General features: G+C 50.4%; 1 protein-coding gene across 17 annotated transcripts in view; it reads left to right on the forward strand.

The window, feature by feature from the left end:
• Positions 1-7,724: 7,724 nt before the first annotated feature.
• Positions 7,725-20,286, forward strand: part of PPP3CB (protein phosphatase 3 catalytic subunit beta) — a 50,875-nt gene continuing 38,313 nt past the window's right edge. For 3 of the 17 annotated variants that reach the window (XR_013232730.1, XR_013232731.1, XM_077346028.1), the window contains exons 1-6: positions 7,822-8,007; positions 9,780-9,980; positions 12,983-13,107; positions 14,408-14,519; positions 16,579-16,724; positions 20,136-20,275. Coding sequence is in view for 15 of the 17 variants with exons in the window: in XM_077346028.1 (XP_077202143.1) it covers positions 7,938-8,007; positions 9,780-9,980; positions 12,983-13,107; positions 14,408-14,519; positions 16,579-16,724; positions 20,136-20,275 (794 nt within the window). In the remaining 2 variants the exon portion in view is untranslated. The other 14 variants (XM_077346023.1, XM_077346032.1, XM_077346026.1 and 11 more) reach the window with 12 other exon arrangements.

The raw sequence follows: 20,286 nt of genomic DNA on the forward strand, positions 1-20,286 counted from the left end.
AGTTCTTACCCACAGAGTGTAAGGCCCTGCGGGGGGCATAGGGCAACAGGTGGTCCCTCAGGTATGTGGGTCCCAACCCGTGTAAGGCCTTAAAAACAAAACCTTGAACCGAATCCGGGCAGCAATTGGCAAGCAATGCAGCTGCCTCAGCACAGGCTGGATATGGGCCCTCCAAGGTGTGTTAGTGAGGACCAAGCAGCTGCATGTTGCACTAGCTGAAGTTGCCGGATCCAGGACAAGTGTAGGCTGGCGTAGAGTGAGTTACATAAATCTATTCTGGAGGTGACTGTCGCATGGATCACTGTGGCCAGGTGGTCAGGGGACAGGTAGGGCGCTAGTAGCCGGGCCTGGCAAAGATGGAAGAATGCCTGGCTCGCTACTCTCTTGACCTGTGCCTCCATAGTCAGGGAGGCATTAATGGTCACAGCCAGATTCCTGGCCTGATGGGCGTGATGATACCCACCTCCAGGGTGGGTAAACACACTGCCTGATCCCACCCCTTTCCTCCCAGCCACAGGACCTCCGTCTTGGAGGGGTTGAGTTTCAGGCAACTCTGCTTGAACCATTCAGTCACCGCTTCCAAACATCTGGCAAATGGTTCCGGGGGGGAATCTGGGTGGCCATCCATAAGGAGATAGAGCTGGGTGTCATCAGCGTACTGATGGCAACCCAGCCCAAAACTCTGTACCAGCTGGGCCAGAGGGTGCATAAAGATGTTGAACAATGTGGGGGAGAGGACCGCGCCCTGAGGGACCCCACAAGGGAGTCTATAGGGTTGCGAGAACTCCTCCCCCACTGCAACCCTCAGGGTGGGGTTACACGAGTTTTCAGTTATCAGCTGAAGTCCAAGGAAGGGTTATTTAAAGCAGTATAGTATGGCAGCATGAGGAAGAAAAGCCTAGGACACTGTCAAAAATACTGTCTGCCTTGGCTGGAGGCCCTTAGATTTTGAGGCCCAAGGCTATTGGCAAATCCCACCCTGACCATTTCCGCACGGAGGCATGCAGCCACCAATCACCTCTCATCAATGTTTTTTTCGCACCCTGTTTACCCCCCAAAACCTGACACTTTATTTAAATGATAATGATAATGATAATGACAATGGTAAACTTTACCTTGCAACACAGATCTGCACCAACTCTACGGCTGGACCAAGCCCAGAGTGTCCCCATGCTATCTGCATCATGCCACGCGTTTCCACCATTTTGTTTTCTGCTTGGAGGGAGGAGATAGCGAACGGTGATGAAGATAGCAGATCGTAGTGTGATGACTGCCCTGGCACAGGTATATGCAATCATCCACCTGAGCTCTGCAACCCCGATGACGAAGGGCATTCAGGACCGAGACCCTCTTGACTCTTCTCTTCCTCTGAGGTCATTCCTCGGCTGACTGGCCTCCAAGTGGGCACTCATTGTCGCATGCCTCCTCCTCGGCTTCCTCCCATGAAGGCACACCTAGACAGGGGAGGGGGAAGGAGGGGGGAAACCAAGGAACCAACCCATGATTCATGGGGGACACACCAACACCCCTGCAGGTCCTGGGGTTGGGGAGGAAGGAAGCAGGACAGGAAGCGCGTTTGCCCACCCTGGCCGGAATACAACCGATCACTACGCCCCAGGCCAGGAATTTGGGAGTGACTCTCTAGAGTCTACACCTCACTATCCATGGAGGTGCAGGTCACTAAGATAGCTCACCAGGCGTTTTACCACCTTTGCCAGGCACAGCTACTAGCGCCCTACCTGTCTCCTGAGTACCTGACCACAGTGATTCCTGCGATGGTCATCTCCAGAACTGACTTCTGTAACTTGCTTTACACAGGCCTGCCCTTGTCCCTGACCTGGAAATTGCAACTGGTGCAAAATGCGGCTGCAAGAGTCCTCATGGGAACATCTTGGAGGATCCATAACCAGCCACAGGCTGGAGCCTACATCATGTGGCAGCAGGATTTTAACCCTGGCTGGGCCGGGGGGAATTCCTTGTGCGGAAATGGTCCCAGAGATACAGCCATTACAAATAGGAAGATGTGGGCTTGCTCACGAGAGCTTATCCCTTGAATCAAGGTGCCTCTCGACCCAAAGCGTCCTCTAGCCCTTCAGACCAACATAGCCTACTAGAGAGGGAGATGCATTTTGAGATGCAGGAGGATGGTGACTTTTCAAATGATTTTGTCTGTGGATTTCCCTTTGCCAGCCAAAAGGGCTGTAAGAAAGGAAGGAAGAGAGAGATGCCTGCACACAAGGATGAAAGCCTTACCAGACGGGCAGGGCAGTTAATTCAATATTCTTTTCATGTGATAGACTTCGATGCGCTTAGAAATGGAGCTCAAAAAGGAACGGCACCTGGGATGAATTGAAACATTAGCCAAGGTCTGTTGCAGTTTTGGGGAGCCCTGGACAGAGAAGGGCAGCTTAGTATCCTAGAATCATAGAGTTGGAAGGGACCTATTGGGTCATCTAGTCCAACCCCCTGCACTATGCAGGACACTCCCAACCCTATCGCTCACCCACTGTAACCTGCCACCCCCTTGAGCCTTCACAGATTCAGCCTCTCCGTCAGGTGGTTCTCCAGCCTCTGTTTAAACATTTCCAAAGATGGAGAACCCACCACCTCCCGAGGAAGCCTGTTCCACTGAGAAACCACTCTAACTGTCAGGAACTTCTTCTGGATGTTTAGATGGAATTTCTTTTGAATTAATTTTGTCCCATTGGTTCTGGTCCGTCCCCCCGGGGCAAGAGAGAACAACTCTGCTCCATCCTGTCGCCCTTGGGTGGGGTCTCAGGGGTGGGTGCTTGGGAGCCCAATAGCTCTCTGGGGTCCTTGGCCCTTGTTTGTTTATTAGAAGTTTTTCAGACCACTCTCCCAGCAACTGCTCAACCCCCAAACGCTGCCCCATAAAATGCCTGGAGAAAAAATCCAGTCTTTTGGATATAATGTTTTTTTTACTAAGACCAATAAAATGCCAGTAAAATTGCCAGTGAAATGCACAAGCAGGTCTTCTCATGCACAAGACATTGCGGACCCACTGAAACAAACTGCGTATACACTTGGTGGGAAATATGTCCTGAAGATCCTCTCAGATGTTCATTTTGCACAGGCATGCCTGAATTTCTGTGACGAACCTTGCAGTTCTCAGAGGCTCCAGACTAAGTTTTATCATTTAGATCAGCAGTCCGCAACCTTTTTCTGGTTGCGGACCGCTGACAAGGGGTGGGGGGAGAGGGCGACCCAGGGCCCACACAAACGCACATGCACGGACCTGCTGTGCATGCACGGACCTGCTGCGCATGCATGTTTGTGCCCCACGGGGCCGCAAACGCGCATGTGTGGCAGTTTCGAACATGCATGCATGCGCAAAACTGCCACACATGTGCATTTGCACTCCCAGTGGGGCACAAACGCACATGCGTGGTGGCTCTCTGCATGTGTGCATGCATGAAACTGCTGCGAGCATGTTTAGGCCCCTGTTGGGTGCAAACATGCATGTGCCGCAGGTCCGCGCATACGTGTTTGCGCCACCGGCGTGCCGGCGGCCATGCTTCCCTCCCCCCCCCCACAGCAAGAAGCTTTGGTGGCCGATTTGCTCGCAGCCTGGCAAGCTTGTTGCTGCGGGGGGGGCGGGGGGAGGAAGCTGCGGCCCGTTGCTGAGGCTTTCGTGGCCTGGCACCAGGTCACAGACCGGAGGTTGGGGACCACAATGGTCCCCAACCTTTTTATCACTGCTTGACAATTTTAATGAGGCCACGGGGGGGGGGATAGTCTTTTGTCGAGGGATGCTGCCACTGCCGCCGCCTGAGCCCCTGCTCCACTTGCTTTCCCGCCAGCGCCCCTGACTTCCTGCCACCCACTGAGGGGCGCTGCCAGCAGCAGCTGCGCAATGCCATGCCGAGGGGGAGCCCCAACCATGGCGGCCACCGGAGATCACCAAAGGTGAACTGGCGGCAGAGTGGCAGGGAAGCCCCCATGGCAGCAGCCGGGGAGGAGGATGAGGAGGAGCCGTGTACTGATCCACAGACCGATCCTGGTCTCTGAACTGGGGGTTGGGGACAGCTGATTTAGAGAACAACAGTGGGAAACAGCAAGGAGAGAGGGAAGGAAGGGGGAAATGAGACATCCTCTTTATTCCTTTTCCCATCCTGCTGTCCCTATTCATAAGCTGGTTGCCAGGGGATGGATCGGATCCAGAATTCCTAAGCTCTCCTGGAAGCTACATTTCTGGGGCCAGATGTTTCTCTTGGCAGCCTACTTCTGAGCCCACAACAGTTACAGGAGGGAGGTCATGCCAGCTTCCGGTTCTGAAAACCCTGCCTGCAGAGTGGATAGCACTTCCTTTAAACTTTTGTCACAGCTCACGGTAGCACAAAACGCCCCTGGAGAGAACTGTGCTGTGTCCCAACAGTTCTGGTGCCCCACTGCTGCCTCCTGTTGACTCAGAGGGCCAAGAGGCTGGCTGGCTTCCCACACACCCAGCTGCATTTGTGATGTGGGGACAGGACTTCTGCCTCTTTGCTGTGCTGGGAAGGAAGGCTAAGCCAAGGGGCTTAGAAATACGTTTCCTTTCCTCTCCACGAAACAGAGGCAGCTGGGGCTGAGGGAGTCCTAAGAGAACAGTGACCGGCTGCATGGGGGGGGGGGGAAGAGAAGGGAATCCAACCCAGTTCTCTCCACTCTTGACCATGGCACCACGCTGCCTCTGCAAACAGGCCAGGAACGCTCTGCCCTTGGACCCCAGAACTTCCCACAGACATGCTGGAAAGCTCCATTGGACAAGCTTTAGGGGCCTGGCTTCAGAGGATGCGGCCAGATGTTCTATAGCAGATAAGCGTTTTTTCACAATATGTTTTGAAGAAAGGGAGTTTGCTCAGTACCAAGAGGTGACTTGGCCTCAGCCCCCTCAGTTTTGTGTTCTTGCTCAAAAACAAGCACTCATTTCGGGAAGAATCTCTCTGCATTCTTTTCTTGTTTTAACAAAGTGCCGATTATACACACTGCTGTGAGTGGAAGCTTCAAGGAGGGGGATAAAGTTAGGCAACTGGGTGGTTACAGGGCAGGGGGCTTTAGGCAGGGGGTTGATTGTGTCTCTTCAGACTGTCAGCATCTTGACTGATCTGCAGAAAGAAACCTTGGAGGTGGGATGACTCTTGGGAAGGGGAGGAAAGTAGATCTGAAACTCAACCCTTCCAAGATGGAGGGCCTGTGGCTGGGAGGAAGGGTCCAGGTCAGGAAGCACGTCCCTCTAGCCAGGAATCCGTGGGTGACCTTTGATGCCTCCCTTTCTGCATAGAGGCTCAGGTCATGAAGGTCGCCAAGCTGGCATTTCCCCCCCTGTACCAAGCGAGGCTACTGGCACCCTACTTGGCCCCAGAACACCTAGCCACAGTGATCCACACAACAGGCACCTCCAGATTAGACTTCTGTAACTCGCTCTATGCTGACCTGCCCTTGTCCTTGCCCAGAAGCTGCAGTTGGTACAAAATGCAGCTTTGAGGGTCCTCACTAGAACATCATGGAGGGCCCCTATCCAGCCTGTGCTGTGGTGGCTGCATTGGTTTCCAGTGGTGTTCCGGATCAAGTTTAAGATTTTGGTTTCAACCTTTAAGGCTCTCCACGGTTTGGGTCCAACATACCTATCTCCTTATGCCTCGAGGAGGGTATTACGCTCTGCGAATCTAAACAGGCTAATAGTCCCTGACCCAAGAGAAGTCCGTCTGGCCTCAACCAGATGTGGTGGAATGAGCTCCTGGAAGAGCTGAGGGTCCTGATGGATCTCTTCCAGTTCCACAGGGCCTGCAAGATGGAGCTCTTCCACCCAACATTTGGTTGAGGCTGGGGCAGCGGGAACATCAATTGAGCTCTGCCCTCAAACCATCCCACCTTCAGATGGAAGTGGCATTTCCAGCCATTTCATGGCAGGGGTCGGCGGGGTTGTTTGTTCTGGCTTTTAAACTGTTTCTATTTGTTGTGAACTGCTCCCAGCCGGCTGGCCGGTAGGGATGGTATATAATCCCAAACAATCAGTCAATAAAACCTTGTTGATACCTTCCAGGTAGCAGGAGGACAACAAAGGTGGTGAGGGGTTGGGAGACCAAGACGTATGAGGAAAGGTTGGGGGAGCTTGGTCTGTTTAGCCCAGAGAGGAGACGACTGAGAGCGGATCTGATAACCATCTTCAAGTATTTAAAAGGCTGCCATGTAGAGGATGGAGCAGAGTTGTTCTCTCTTGCCCGGAGGGACGGACCAGAACCAACTCTATGATTCTATGTGTGATGAACCCCTATGTCCTGCCCCACACACCCTTTTCTTTACACCACTGAGCTCCCAAAGCCTCCTGGAGGTCCTTACTCAGCCCTGGCCTCTCCTGCGAGCTCCAGCTCAGCGGCACTTGAAACCTCATCCCCCTTTTGCCTCAGCCGTACATTTCACATCTTATTGCCAGTGAAGGTATCTGAATCTGTTTTGGTGTGATCTCATAATGTATTTGGCTGGAGCCCATTTAACAATCATGAGGATCCAACAGGATCACATTATTTAATACAGCGTTTGAACCTTGGCACTGCTCATTGGTTTGGGGGGTCATCAACATGAAGTGTGACTTGTTCAAGGTGACCACAAATAAAAAAACCCTAATTATCCATGAGGATCTTCCCTCTGGAAGAATGTTTTTACCCCATGGCAATTAAGTGCTTAATAAAATTTCTATGGACAACATATGTGAGTGGATAATGAATAAGGGGGTGATCAACAAAGTTGGGGGTGGGGTTTCTTGTGGTGCAAGATGCCGCCATGGACATGCAATGTGATTTGATGGGGAGTTTGAGATGACCGTATGTAAAGAACCTGAGGATCCATGAGGATCTGTGCTTTGAAATGATGTTTTTGCCCCCTGGTGTTTCCACAAAGGCATGGATCCATTATTTTTGTGGTGCATGATGTGCCTATTGATAGAAAAGGTGATCTGGTGAGTTTGGGGGGACCCAACACAAAATCATGAGGATCCTTCCTTCAAACCGTGTTTTTGCTCCGTGGTGTCACCATGAAGGCATGGATCCAAGGTTTTTGGGTTGGGAGTTCTGGCCATGGACATGATATGTGATTTGATGGTGAGTTTGGGTGACCCAGTGCAAACCCCCTAAAGATCCACGTTTTAGCTCCCTGGCGTTACCACGCAGGTGTGGATCTGTGGTTTTTGTGGTGCATGCTGTAGCTATTGATATAGTGGGTGATCTTATGCTGAGTTTGGGATGATCATGAGGACCCATGGATTTCAACCACTTTTTTGCCCCATGGCAGAGCCACGACACCGTGGATGTGTGCTTTTTGCCCTGCTGCCTATAGTCTAAAACAGGGGTACTCAAACTGCGGCCCTCCAGATGTCCATGGACTACAATTCCCAGGAGCCCCCTGCCAGCATTCGCTGGCAGGGGCTTCTGGGAATCGTAGTCCACGGACATCTGGAGAGCCGCAGTTTGACTACCCCTGGTCTAAAACATGCAGTGTAAAGTTGGTTATAGTTCAAAGTAAGAATTATGAATTGATGAGGATCTGACCCTTGGTTCCACTTTTTGGGGCTGCTGCTCCGCCCCAAATTTTGTTTTTTTGGGGGGGGGTCGGGGGTCCAGTCCAGAGTCCTGCCTTGCACACGTGATTCGATACTAGATTTAACCGTTCAGGTTTTAAACGAGGAGGTCCCACGAGAACCTGCGCTTCGGAGCCCCGCTTCTGCCCCGAGGCCTGGCCGTGAAGGGGGGCTCCGCTGTTCTTGCGCTGCCTTCGGGGGTCGTGGGGCCACTGCGGCTTTGGGGCTGCCGCCGAAGGGCTCCTGGGGGCTCTCCCCTCCCTCCTTGGTGGGCAGGGGAGGGGGCGTTGGCGCGCGGTGCATGCCGGTCCCTGCCGGGCCCCTCCGCCAGGCCGCCCATAGGTAGGCCGCCGCGTCGCCGAGCATGGCCGGGCCGGAGGGCGCCAGGGCGCAACAGGGGCCGCCCCTCGCCTCTCCCCGGCGGGCCCTCAAGGGTGAGGAGGAGGGGGGGGAGGGAGGGGAGGGGCGCCAGGGGGCGGGGCCTCCTCGGTTGCGGGGGGGCGAGGACCGGGCGGGCGCGCGCGACAGGCAGTTGGGCCTCCTCAGCCGGGCGGTTGCCCGGAGCGGCCTTGGCTGCCGGAGACAGGCCTCCCTCGAGGGGCCTGGCCCGGCCATGCCCGAGTCCCCCCGCTGCGGCTCCAGCCAGGGCCGCCCCCCGCCAAGGGCAGCCCCAACCCCCGCCCCCCTCTCGGGCGCCTCCGCCTGCCTGATCGCCAAGCCCGGATGGCCTGCACCTGTGGCTTCGCGTAGATGGTGGGAAACGTTTCCAAGAGCGGGACAGCCGCCGCCCCCCCCCCCCCAGCGAAGCGCTCTGAAAGGTCCCCGTGGGGTTGGCCGGAATGACGGCAGACCCGCCCCTTCCCCTGACGCCACAATGGGCAGCCTCAGAGGCCCCGAAGAGTGAGCTGCGTTGGTTCCTGCATGCCGGACTTTTTCTACCAGCGTTTCGTGGGAGCCTGGGGTTTCTTAATGGCCCCGGAAAGATTTCCCAAGTGGGAGTTAATTAATGATTTTTTAAAAAAGTTAAACATTTATCGGGTGAAATGACCATATATGGGCATGTCACCCCGCCCCCGCCCCAATGGACAACGATGGGCCTGGGGGGAAGGAAAGGGGTCTTGGGTGGGCACATGAGACACACTCTCAGCACACAATTAAATAATAGCGAAGAGTGGTGACCCTAGGCACATATCATAGGAGGTGGTCTCCAAAAAGGATAACATTTACATATATGGGTTGGAGCCATAATTTACAGATCCCATTCAACCACTCAGTTACACTTCATAAAGAGTTGAATATAGGTATTTTATATGGAGTGTATCATCACAGTTCTGACCACTGAGGAAGACCCAGTAGGGTCGAAATGCAGTTGGTCTTAAGTGCTGTTAGTTCTGTATAGTTTCTATGAAGTTTTTATTCTGTTTTTAATTGTGCACTATAATAAATAACAAGTTTTACATTATTTTATTGTACAGCTCAACGTGAGTTCCTACCTGTTAAGGTTGTGTTGTGTTCCTTTTTTGGTTTTAGTTTTGCACTCCCCCACATGCAGCCAGCTGGGTGACCTTGGGCTCGCCACAGCACTGATAAAGCTGTTCTGACCGAGCAGGAATATCAGGGCTCTCTCAGCCTCATCCACCTCACAGGGTGTCTGTTGTGGGGAGAGGAAAGGGAAGGTGATTGGAAGCCACTTTGAGACACCTTCGGGTAGAGAAAAGCGGCATGTAAGAACCAACTCTTCTACTTCTTCTTTAGATCCTTCTGAACACTTAAGTCTTTTCGCTTTTAATAGCAAATATTGCCCCATTGCGGCATCTCAACTAATCTGTCAAAAAAGTCAGTTTCCAACATCTTCATCCTCTCTCCCTACATGCCTGCTAAGAAACAGAAACCAAGAGGGGTCTGGCCAAGCAGGTGTTGGTTTGAATGCTCCCTCCCCCCTTTTGTGGCCAGGACAGGGAGAAGCTCAGCTCACACCAATTAACAATGGTTGCTGTTCATTCATATGGCAGGAAGTAAGCCAAACAGGGATCCTGAAAATAGGCTTCATGGAGAAATAGGCTTCATTCTTCCACCAGTTCTTCCATTTTTGCCAGTGTCCAATCCAGTACTTTTTTTTTCAGAATTGCCCCTCCCCTTTTGAGTCAGAAGGGCGCTCATGTACAAAACATTCGGAGTAATACTGTCGGTTTTCTTTACATTTCAGCTGTCCCTTTCCCTCCCACTCATCGATTGACATCAGAAGAAGTGTTTGATCCAGATGGAAAGCCCCAGGTTGACATTTTGAAGACCCACTTAATAAAAGAAGGCCGGGTAGATGAAGAAATTGCACTTAGAATAATTAACGAGGGTGCAGCAATTTTAAGAAGAGAGAAAACCATGATAGAAGTTGAAGCTCCCATAACAGGTGCAAGTTTGTGTGTAATACCATAAATGCACAGGGGAACAATGGAGTAGAATCCTTTCTGAAATTAAATGATGAAGAAGTTGAAATCTTGGTGTTTGAGGTATGATGCAGTGGAACTGAAGCTACTCTTGGGTGCTATGGATAAGCTGCAGGGAGGACATAGGAGAAGCCCCATTTTTCCATAGGAGACTTTTGAGCCTTGAAGGGAGGAGGTTCACATCTCTAAGTTCCAGCTGAGGTGGATCGCTTGTAAAAATCTTTGTTTGGCCAGGAGTCTGGAGACTTCGGTACTTTAAAAAAGCCTAAAAGCAAAACAAACAAATTGGCAGGAAGATGGGAAATCTCTGGGCTTCAAAAGGTGGGTTGAATGGAAAAAGCATTATTAGTTAATTAACAGTCTATTAACAATGCAATTCAAAGATCACTCTCCTGGGAGTAAATCTATCTATTCATCTATCAACCTATCCATCCACCCATTCCATTGAATATACTGAGTAGGATTATGCCAGCAGACCGTATGAAAATTCAACAGTGGTCCTAAAACATTGACTTGCAATGTAGCTTTTAAAAATATTGAGATGGATATAGGCAATATTTTTGCTGTACCCATTCCAGAAAGTCTACACTCTCCAGTAGGGTTGGATGCATCAGCACCCAAAGTGGCCAGTCTCTCCCGGTGCAGGGGAGAGGAGCCGTGCCAGCAGTGCGCCGGCAGGCGTATACACGCAGGTGCGGAGCTCCAGGCCTGCGTGTGTGCGTCCGCCAGCGCACTGATGCCCGCCCCTCCCCTCCCCCCCTTGGTGTGGCCCTCGCTGCTCCAGGAGAGACCGGCCGCTTTGGGCACCGAAGCACCCAACCATATCTCCATTCCTCTCAAATAGCAGGTGTTTCACCAGGGTTGCATGAAACCCTGGGGTTTATTTGACATCAAATGGGTGGGAGTTAATTATTTTTTAATATATTTTTTAAATGTCTTAAACATTTATTGGTTAATATAGCCACATAGGGTCATGTCACCCCTCCAAAAAAGGGCCAGTGATGGGCCTTGGTAGGAATGGGAGAGGCCCCGGTTGTCAAGTTTCTTCAGTTGCCAAGAAAACACAGTCTTTGACTTGGCGCAAAAGATAGGTTTATTCTAAAGCAAGAAAGTGAACTCAACATATACTTTGTCAGAACTGGGGTTCAAGAAATTAAACACAGCATATATCCCCTTCTACTTCCCTCCCCCACCCATGAGAACCCAAATAACGAGGAAAGCTTCAAAGGGAAAACAAACCAGATAGCTGTGAGCCCAAGGACAGGAGGGGAGGGAGGTGCGAATGGAGGAGTAATTTTTTTAGAGTGGATCTACACATCTAACATGAGCCTCTTGTGGCGCAGAGTGGTAAGGCAGCCGCCTGAAAGCTTTGCTCATGAGGTTGGGAGTTCGATCCCAGCAGCCGGCTCAAGGTTGACTCAGCCTTCCATCCTTCCGAGGTCGGTAAAATGAGTACCCAGCTTGCTGCTGGGGGGTAAACGGTCATGACTGGGGAAGGCACTGGCAAACCACCCCGTATTGAGTCTGCCATGAAAACGCTAGAGGGCGTCACCCCAAGGGTCAGACATGACTCGGTGCTTGCACAGGGGATACCTTTACCTTTACCTTTACACATCTAACAACAATAACAAAGTATAGGTCGAAAGCATCGGCATTCTGATGACAAAGAACAGACATTGTAAATGGTTTGTGACAGTGTCCAGACCTGGGAATCTCCAGGCGAGAACTGGAGATTTCAAAGCTCTTACAGTCCAATGCATCAGTGAATCCTAACACGATTAACAACACAAAAGCAATTCCCCAGAGCAAGGCAAGGCAATTAACACATCAGTCGGTAACTCTTCAAAGACCATTAGTAGCGACTATACACAGAATAAAGGGGGGGGAGTGGAATGATACACATTGGAACCACAACTATTGGACAGAACCAAACGGGTTCTGGCACCAGGTAGACATGTATACGGCTCTGCTTCCCAGCCCTGTTCTACATAATCACACCACTTCTGGGGTTTCTTGAAGCCTGGAGAATGCTTCAGGGGTTTCTCAGTGGTGTTATGTAAACCTCCCTGAGCCTCAGGGGAGGGCAGTATATAAATAAAATAAATAAGTAAATAAATAGATAAATAAAAGTTGCGAGAGGCTGCCTTAATTGGTTAGTGGCCTGTACCAAATAACCTTCCTGATGAGAAGAACACCACTTTTCTTAGTGAACCATTTGTAGAGGAAGTTCTTTGCCTCCTGCCACATCGGTAGGTCTTTTTGTCGGGCAGTCAGGCTCCCATATTAAAATTACTATACTGATGCTTTCTATGAAAAGAGCTGAGAGCGTTCTTGGACTGTGCAGGCCACGTAATGAACTGTTTACTGGCACTTGTAATTGTTTTCCTGGTCCTGTTAGTCACAGTGTGATCATTGGTTGAAAATTAGGGTAGAAAGATGGCTATACAATTTTCTAAAATAGCCCGCGGTAGCATCTGTTAAGGTCCAGGAACTAAAATGCAGCAGCCAGATTCCTGCTCTGAAATATTCAGTATCTAGACTCTGTGTTGAATTTGGCATTTGTCCCTCCAGAAAAAATTAAAACCTTTTCTAGCCTGTTTCCGGGCACCATTCAGGTCCAGGCCGTTCACAGCTAGGGACCCACTTCTCTGGTGGACTGTCTTTCCTCGGGTGACAGCTAAGCTCTTTGAGTGCTTGACTTTCCGAGGTCCCCTTTGCTCATCTATAGCACGGGAGCAATCATTTCCAGTGTCCCTTTGGGACAGCCAGTATTTTGATTTGTCACTGGCAGGAGCACACAACTCGTGTTCCCTAACTGGCCGCTGGTGGTGCTACAAGAAATGTAGTGTTGCATTGCTGTTACGTTACTTTGCGTGTTTGTCAAGTTTTGCAAGTTGTCATGGGCATTGTGGAAAGATGGACTATAAACATTTTAAGTAAATAATCAGCAGAATTTTTGTTTCAGTGTGTGGTGACATTCATGGCCAATTCTTTGACCTAATGAAATTATTTGAGGTGGGAGGATCACCCGCTAGCACAAGATACCTCTTCCTCGGGGACTATGTTGACAGAGGATATTTTAGCATAGAGGTAACTGAATGTATGTGTCAAAATCAGTACCATTAACGTCTGTGTGTGCTACATTTTACCATTTATTTATTTTTGCGACTTTCTTTGTGCTGTTCTGTTGTGGTGACCCTAATACTTCTGTTGGTCCAAGAGTTCCACCCCTTGTCCTTCTCTCTGCCCCCCCACCTCCCCTGTAAAGATTGCCTCTGGAATGACCACCGTGCAGGTGAGCTTGTCTCCTGGGAGCTGGGAAGGCCTGGGAGATAGGATTCAGCCCTCCAGCCAAACATGGCCTGTTTCCATGTTGTTGGGGGGGGGGGCAGGGGGCGGGGTTGCTCTGTGAGTGGCAGATACTGACCTGAAGGAGAATCAATCACAGCTCTGTGATGCTCTTCCCCCTCAGGGCCAGTTGTTTCCCTTGTCGTGTAGAGCAGGGGTAGTCAACCTGTGGTCCTCCAGATGTCCATGGACTACAATTCCCATGAGCCCCATGCCAGCATTTGCTGGCAGGGGCTCGTGGGAATTGTAGTCCATGGACATCTGGAGGACCACAGGTTGATTACCCGTGGTGTAGAGGAAGGCTGCTTCCTGGGTGCCACCAGGCAGAATGACTGGAGAGGCAGGGGCTGATGTGGGCCCTCCATGGCGTTCTGATGGGGTCCCATGGGCAGCATGTTGGACCAGTTCTAATTTCCGGATTAGGGTCAAGAGTAAGCCTGCGTAGAGCAAGCTACACTAATCCAGTCCAGGCATGACTGTCACATGGATCACTGCGGCCAGGTGTGTGCTGCCTGCCCAAGGGGGCATTGGGGCAGGAGTAGGGGAGAATCAGGCGGAGGGTGTGCTCCCTTCACTGGGGCGCAGCTTCTCCTCGGCCACTTCTGCCTCTAGGCTCCCTCCCCACTCTCACAGCCTGTGGCTGGGCTGAGGGGATAGTGGTTAAAATTGGCTTATGTAGGGAAAGGGCTGGCAGTGAGGGCATCCCAGCTGACCTGTGACATTGCTGTTAGTGTGCCAGAATGGTGTGCTGGGTGAGTGTTTGGCTAGGATCTAGGAGAAGTCGGTTCAGGTCCCCGCTCTGCCATGGAGCCTTCCTGGGTGGCCTTGGGCCAGGCACATGGTCTGAGAGTGACCTACCTCACAGGGTTGTTAGGACAGGAGAAGAGGACAATGTCAGTGGCCTGTGGTCTCCATGGGACATAGATGAAGTGAATAAATAGTGTTTCTTTTCTACACCGGTGTGGTAACTTTGCTGTTAATTAATGATGGAAATATCCCCTAAAACAATGAACTTTGACTAGACATCTTTGTTTTTCAACAGTGTGTGCTCTATTTGTGGGTCCTGAAGATTCTATATCCTGACACCTTATTTCTCTTGAGAGGTAACCATGAATGCAGGCACCTGACAGAATATTTTACTTTTAAACAAGAATGTAAGTACTAATCATGGAAGTCTTTGCTTACTTCTCACATTAGCCTTCATCCGCTTTTTCTTCCATCATGGTTTTGCCTTTCCTCTGGCTGTGGTGGGGCTCATGCAAGCACACTGTCCATCAGAGTTGGGTTGCATTAGCAGAGGACACTCTGGTATCATGGGCTGAACATTCTTGCACTGAACACGTTCCAGCCTTGACACTGGAGCCAACTTGGCATGGTTAAGAATGGCGGCTTCTATTTGGGAGAGCTGGGTTTGATTCCCCAATCCTCCACATGCAACCAGCTGGGTGACTATGGGCAAGTCACAGTCCTGTTAGAGCTGTTCTCAAAGAGCAGTGCTTTCAGAGCTCTCTCAGCCTTACCCTACTTCACAGGGTTTCTGTTGTGGGGAAAGGCAGGGAAGCTGCTTTGACACTCCTTCGGGCATTGAAAAGTAGGGTATGAAAGCCAACTCTTCTTCAACTTCTGGATGGGCAAGGATACTAGTTATTGTTTGGACCCTGTCTTCAAATCAGAATGAATCATAGGGTCATAGAGCTGAAGGGGACCTCCAGGGTTATCTAGTCCAAGCCCCTGCACAGTGCAGGAACTCACAACAACCTGCACATCCACAGTGACCCAAATATCATGCCCAAGTTATCCTCCTCCACGAAAAAATCTACAGACTCCAGCCTGGCCTGAAGGGAATTCACCTCCCATCCCACAGTGTTGATCAGCAATTCCCTCGGTGTGCAAGGAAGGGCCACAAGAGACAAACACTGGCACACGCCTTCCTGCCCACCCACTCACCATCCGTCTAAGATCACAAAATCAACATTTCTGTGGGATGACTATTTAGCCTCTGCTTAAAAACTTCCAAAGAAGGAGAACCCACCACCTCCCGAGGAAGCCTGTTCCACTCAGGAACTGGTCTAATTGTCAGGAACTTCTTCTGGATGTTAAGCCGAAAATTCTTTTGAATTAATTTCATCCCATTGGTTCTGGTCCAACCCACCGGGGCAAGAGAAAACAACTTTTCTGGAACAAATACCAATATTTTCGGGTCCTAAAAATATGTAACCCCCCCAAATATCATTCTTTATGTGGGTGGGTTTTGTTTTTTGCACTCCCTAGATTTGATTGCTTGTCGGCAGGAGGAAATTTATACTCAGACAGAAGAGACGGTTAGAAACTATTCAGGACTATTCACTGCTTACGGACTGCCTGGGGAGACTGAGGGCCAGACCAAATGGGCTGGAAGGTCTGCACACAGTGCTTTTGGCTCCCCCACCTCCTGGATGAACAGGAGGCAGGGACTCAGGAAGATGGCCCCATCCCAGAGAGTGAATGTGGAATCTCCCCCTGGCACTGCTGCTCCTACCTGAAATGACCTGGATCCTAGGTTAAATAACCTGCTTTCTGTCAATCTTTGTCAGTGATCGGGCCTCTTAATTCAAATAAAGTCCTAGTTCCCGCCCTGTCTTAGGTGCCATTACTGGCGATTAAAGCAGCGGATTAATGGAGATTTAGGGGGGTGATGGGGATTTATCTGCATGTTAGCTTTACAGTATACATGAGTAACTCCCACCTTTTCATATTTTCCTATATATTGATGAGTTCATATATTCATCCAGGAAAAAAAATTGTTAAATAATGTTTAAAGGTAAAGGTAAAGGTATCCCCTGTGCAAGCACCGAGTCATGTCTGACCCTTGGGGTGACGCCCTCTAGCGTTTTCATGGCAGACTCAATACGGGGTGGTTTGCCAGTGCCTTCCCCAGTCATGACCGTTTACCCCCCAGCAAGCTGGGTACTCATTTTACCGACCTCGGAAGGATGGAAGGCTGAGTCAACCTTGAGCCGGCTGCTGGGATTGAACTCCCAGCCTTATGGGCAAAGCTTTCAGACGGCTGCCTTACCACTCTGCGCCACAAGAGGCTCTGTAAATAATGTTTATTATATGTTTAATTTTTAAACTGCGAGACTCATTCATCATATTTGCCCCAAGCAAGCTCATTAACTCATTCGTCCTGTTTGGTGTAAGCCTGTTGTATGACTTTAGGATTTTTCCCCACAGGTAAAATAAAGTATTCAGAAAGAGTCTATGATGCTTGCATGGAAGCCTTTGACTGCCTCCCTCTAGCCGCCCTTTTAAACCAACAGTTCCTTTGTGTCCATGGCGGTCTCTCCCCTGAAATCAGTACAATAGAGGACATTAGGAGGGTGAGTATTTCCGCACGGACAGGTGTGTTGCTGGTCTCTGACTCTTGATATCAGGATATCTGGTGGAGAGGCTGGGCTCAGTCCTGCCAAGGTGCTTTCCTCCAGAGGAAGTCTCATTCCCCCGAATTAGAAGACGGCTTCCACGGGAGTAAAAGTGCCTCTTCATTTCCCATGCTTCTACTGCAGCCTCAGCAGAGTGCGTTTTGGGAATCCTGAAATCTCCTAGAGCTGTTTGTAATCCAGTATGATTTACGAGGTTCCATGGGTGGACAGTTTGGCCCCTCTTCCGTGGGGTGTTGGGGCCCCGTTGGTCTTGGTTTTGAGTGGGTAATGGTCAAGTCAAGTCTTTATTATTACGGTACTAGACCAGTAGTCAAATTACAAGGTACATAAAAACATCTGGCATTGTAAGCCGTGACTTCTTCGGGAGTGGGTAGTTCAGTGGTGGATGGTGGAGGGCATAGCCGAGTGCATAGCCAGGTCTCTCTTATGCCAGCCAGGTCAATTTCCTCTTTATGGAGCATCTCATAGAGTTCCCTACTGTAGTGGTCCCCAACCTTTCTGAGGCTGGGGACCGGCAGGGCAACTGCCCCGCGCATCGCGCATGCGCAGGGGCCGCGCCTGTGCACCGCGCATGCGCAGGCCACACCCGCGCATCGTGCATGCACCATGCGCGGCCGAAAACGCACATGTGCGGCACTTTTGCGCATGCACGCATGCGCAAAAGTGACACACATGCACGATTCGGCTGCACATGGCGCATGTGCGCATGCGCGGCCTGGCCGCACATGCACAGTGCGCGGCGCAGCCCTGATTCCCTCTCCCCGCCCTCCCATAGTAAGAAGCTTCCCGGGCCGCAAGCTTGCGGCCTGGGAAGTTTTTTACTGCAGGGGGGGGCGGGGAGAGGGAGCGTCATGGCCTTCCGACGTCATGGCCTTCCGGGCCGCGGGCCGCAGGTTGGGGACCATTGCCCTACTGGCTTACTGATTAAATCATTTTTGAAGCGTTCCTAGTCTTTATGGTGCCACAGGACTCTTGTCTTTGGTTGATGGTAGTGGGAAACACCATCTCTCTTAAACATAATCTGTGAAGATTCAAGGGGGTGGCAGGATACCGTGGATGAGTGATAGGGTTGTGAGTAGGGTTGGGTGCCTTGGCCATGAAAGCGGCCGTTACAGCGCTGCCTGCTTCGGACTGGAACGACTGCTTTGGTGGCCGAAGTGCCCAACCTTAGTTGCAAGTGTCCTGCATAGTGCAGGGGGTTGGACTAGATGACCCAGGAGGTCCCTTCCAATTCTATGATTCTGTGACTACAAGCAGTTTGGATGGGGCATGATGGGATTGAGGAGTATGTGGCCAACCAAGTGCCTCAACAAAGCCTGTGAGCAGGGCAAGAGGGAAATAGCCATCCCCTGCTGCTTCCCCTCTCCATTGTGGCTGTGCACACATAAGCTCATAAATAAAACTTTGTTGCCATCTTCAAGGTGTCCCTGGATTCCAACTTCATTTCTGCTCCTTCCAGCCAACATGGCTGCCCATTGGAATCTCCCTCCAACAAGTGCTATTCAGAACTGCGCTGCGTCTCAGTCGGAGGGGTTTTGGTTAGTCAGTTAGTTAGTTTCTAGACCATTCTTCTACATGGTGAGCTCAGGCAGCTGACCGTAATAAAATCACAATAAAAACAATGATAGGACTTCTAGCACAAACACACACACACACATACACAAACACATACACCGCAAAAAGGACGGAATGAGGAAAGTGTTTTCCTTTTTTGATACATTTTGGGTGTCAGAAGTGAAGTTCTGTACACTGGTGATAATAATCTCCTGCAGTTTAGGTAATATTTGAAAATATTTTCAAAAGTGTGGCTTGAGGGCTGGAAGACTGACAGATATCTTCTTGCTCCCTTGCTGCCTGGGGCAGGGTTGTTACCATCACCTTGCCTTCATTCATTCTTACTCTGCCCACTCCCTTCAGGTTTTTGTCACTTGAAATTTAATGTAATGGAATTTGATGCTAAAATGTAATGGTAATACTGATAATAGAGAAATCAGTATATATGGATTGCCTTATTATTTGAATCATCATGAACAGCTCCAGTGAAAACATGCAAACTTACATTGGGTAGTGCTTTTTGAACTACTCAGGTCATTCTTCAAAACCTTTGAAACTCTGTCTCCACAGTAAAGACAAAGTCCAAAAGGTTGTGTGTGTGTATGTGGGGGTGGGGGGGGGGTGGAGGTTGTCGTGTACCCACCAGTTCATTTTTGACCATCCTTTGTTTTTACATTTTCCAAAGCTCTGCTTTTGAGAGTTTGAAGACCCTCTGGAGGGTGGGGGCAACTTGGGGAGATGAGTAGGACCTATTCTGTGAAGCGGGATCCCTTCTGGCTGGGGTCATTTTTAAACGACCAACGTGGAGAGGGTGTCCTCACAGAGTTCTTTGAGACACCTGTGATTGGTCCCCATGCTCATGTACGGTTGTTCTAATGTCCACCCAGTCACAATGGAGCTGATCCTAGAACAGCATTTCCCACACAGGAGTGTTCATACCGAAGGGACCTCTTAACCAAACAGTTTCCCCAGTTAAAATACTGTACCATCTCTGATGTACGTCCTTCCATTTCACTCAGTTTTGGCCAACTTATATATACCTCTGTTCTGAATAACCACCAACATAATCCAGGCTGAAATACCTGGCTGCCGAAAAGGACTTGGGACTGATTTGCACCCCTAACAGAATGCAGGGGGAGAGAGGCTTTCCATCAGTTCTAAAAAGTTTCAGATGTCTTAAGGTGTTCACATCAAATTTGGGCAACTGGTTTCAGAGATCATAGAATCAGAGAGTTGGAAGGGACCTGCATGGCCATCTAGTCCAACCCCCTGTGCAGGAATTCACAACTATCTGCCCACCCACAGTGATCCTGACTTCATGCCCAAGACCCATTATGCACGGGGGGAATAACGCACATTCGAGGTGGAATGGCGGTGACTAAAATCACCGATAACGCACAGAGCCGGCTGCAACCAGCTGCAGCTTCGGTGCATGCCCCAAAAAAGCAGTGTCAGTGAAACGTGGAAGAAAGCGCAGCTTCCGTGTGACCGAGGCACAACCAGAAGCGGCGCCGGGATCGCCGCATGCATAATCGGTTACTCTGGGTTTTGCCGCCGTCAAGCCCCCTCCCGTGCATAACCGGTGTGCTTTGCGTCTTCCCCCTCCACGTTTTCCATGTGACCCGAAATCGCCGTTTTGGCGGCCGTGCATAATGGGCCCAAGGGATCCCCCTCCAAAAATCTCCAAATCCACCCTACCATCCTATGGAAGATTGTATAAATTGGGCATATCACTAGAAGGGGAAACATGGACATTCACACATTATAACCATCATGGTGTTTTCTTTTGAACAGTTAGATAGATTCAAAGAGCCACCAGCATTTGGACCAATGTGCGACTTATTGTGGTCAGATCCTTCTGAAGAATTTGGAAATGAAAACTCACAAGAGCACTTCAGTCACAATACGGTCAGAGGCTGCTCCTATTTTTATAGGTAATATATAA

The sequence above is a fragment of the Paroedura picta genome, chromosome 7 (genome assembly GCF_049243985.1).
Source record: "Paroedura picta isolate Pp20150507F chromosome 7, Ppicta_v3.0, whole genome shotgun sequence".
NCBI lineage: Eukaryota > Metazoa > Chordata > Lepidosauria > Squamata > Gekkonidae > Paroedura > Paroedura picta.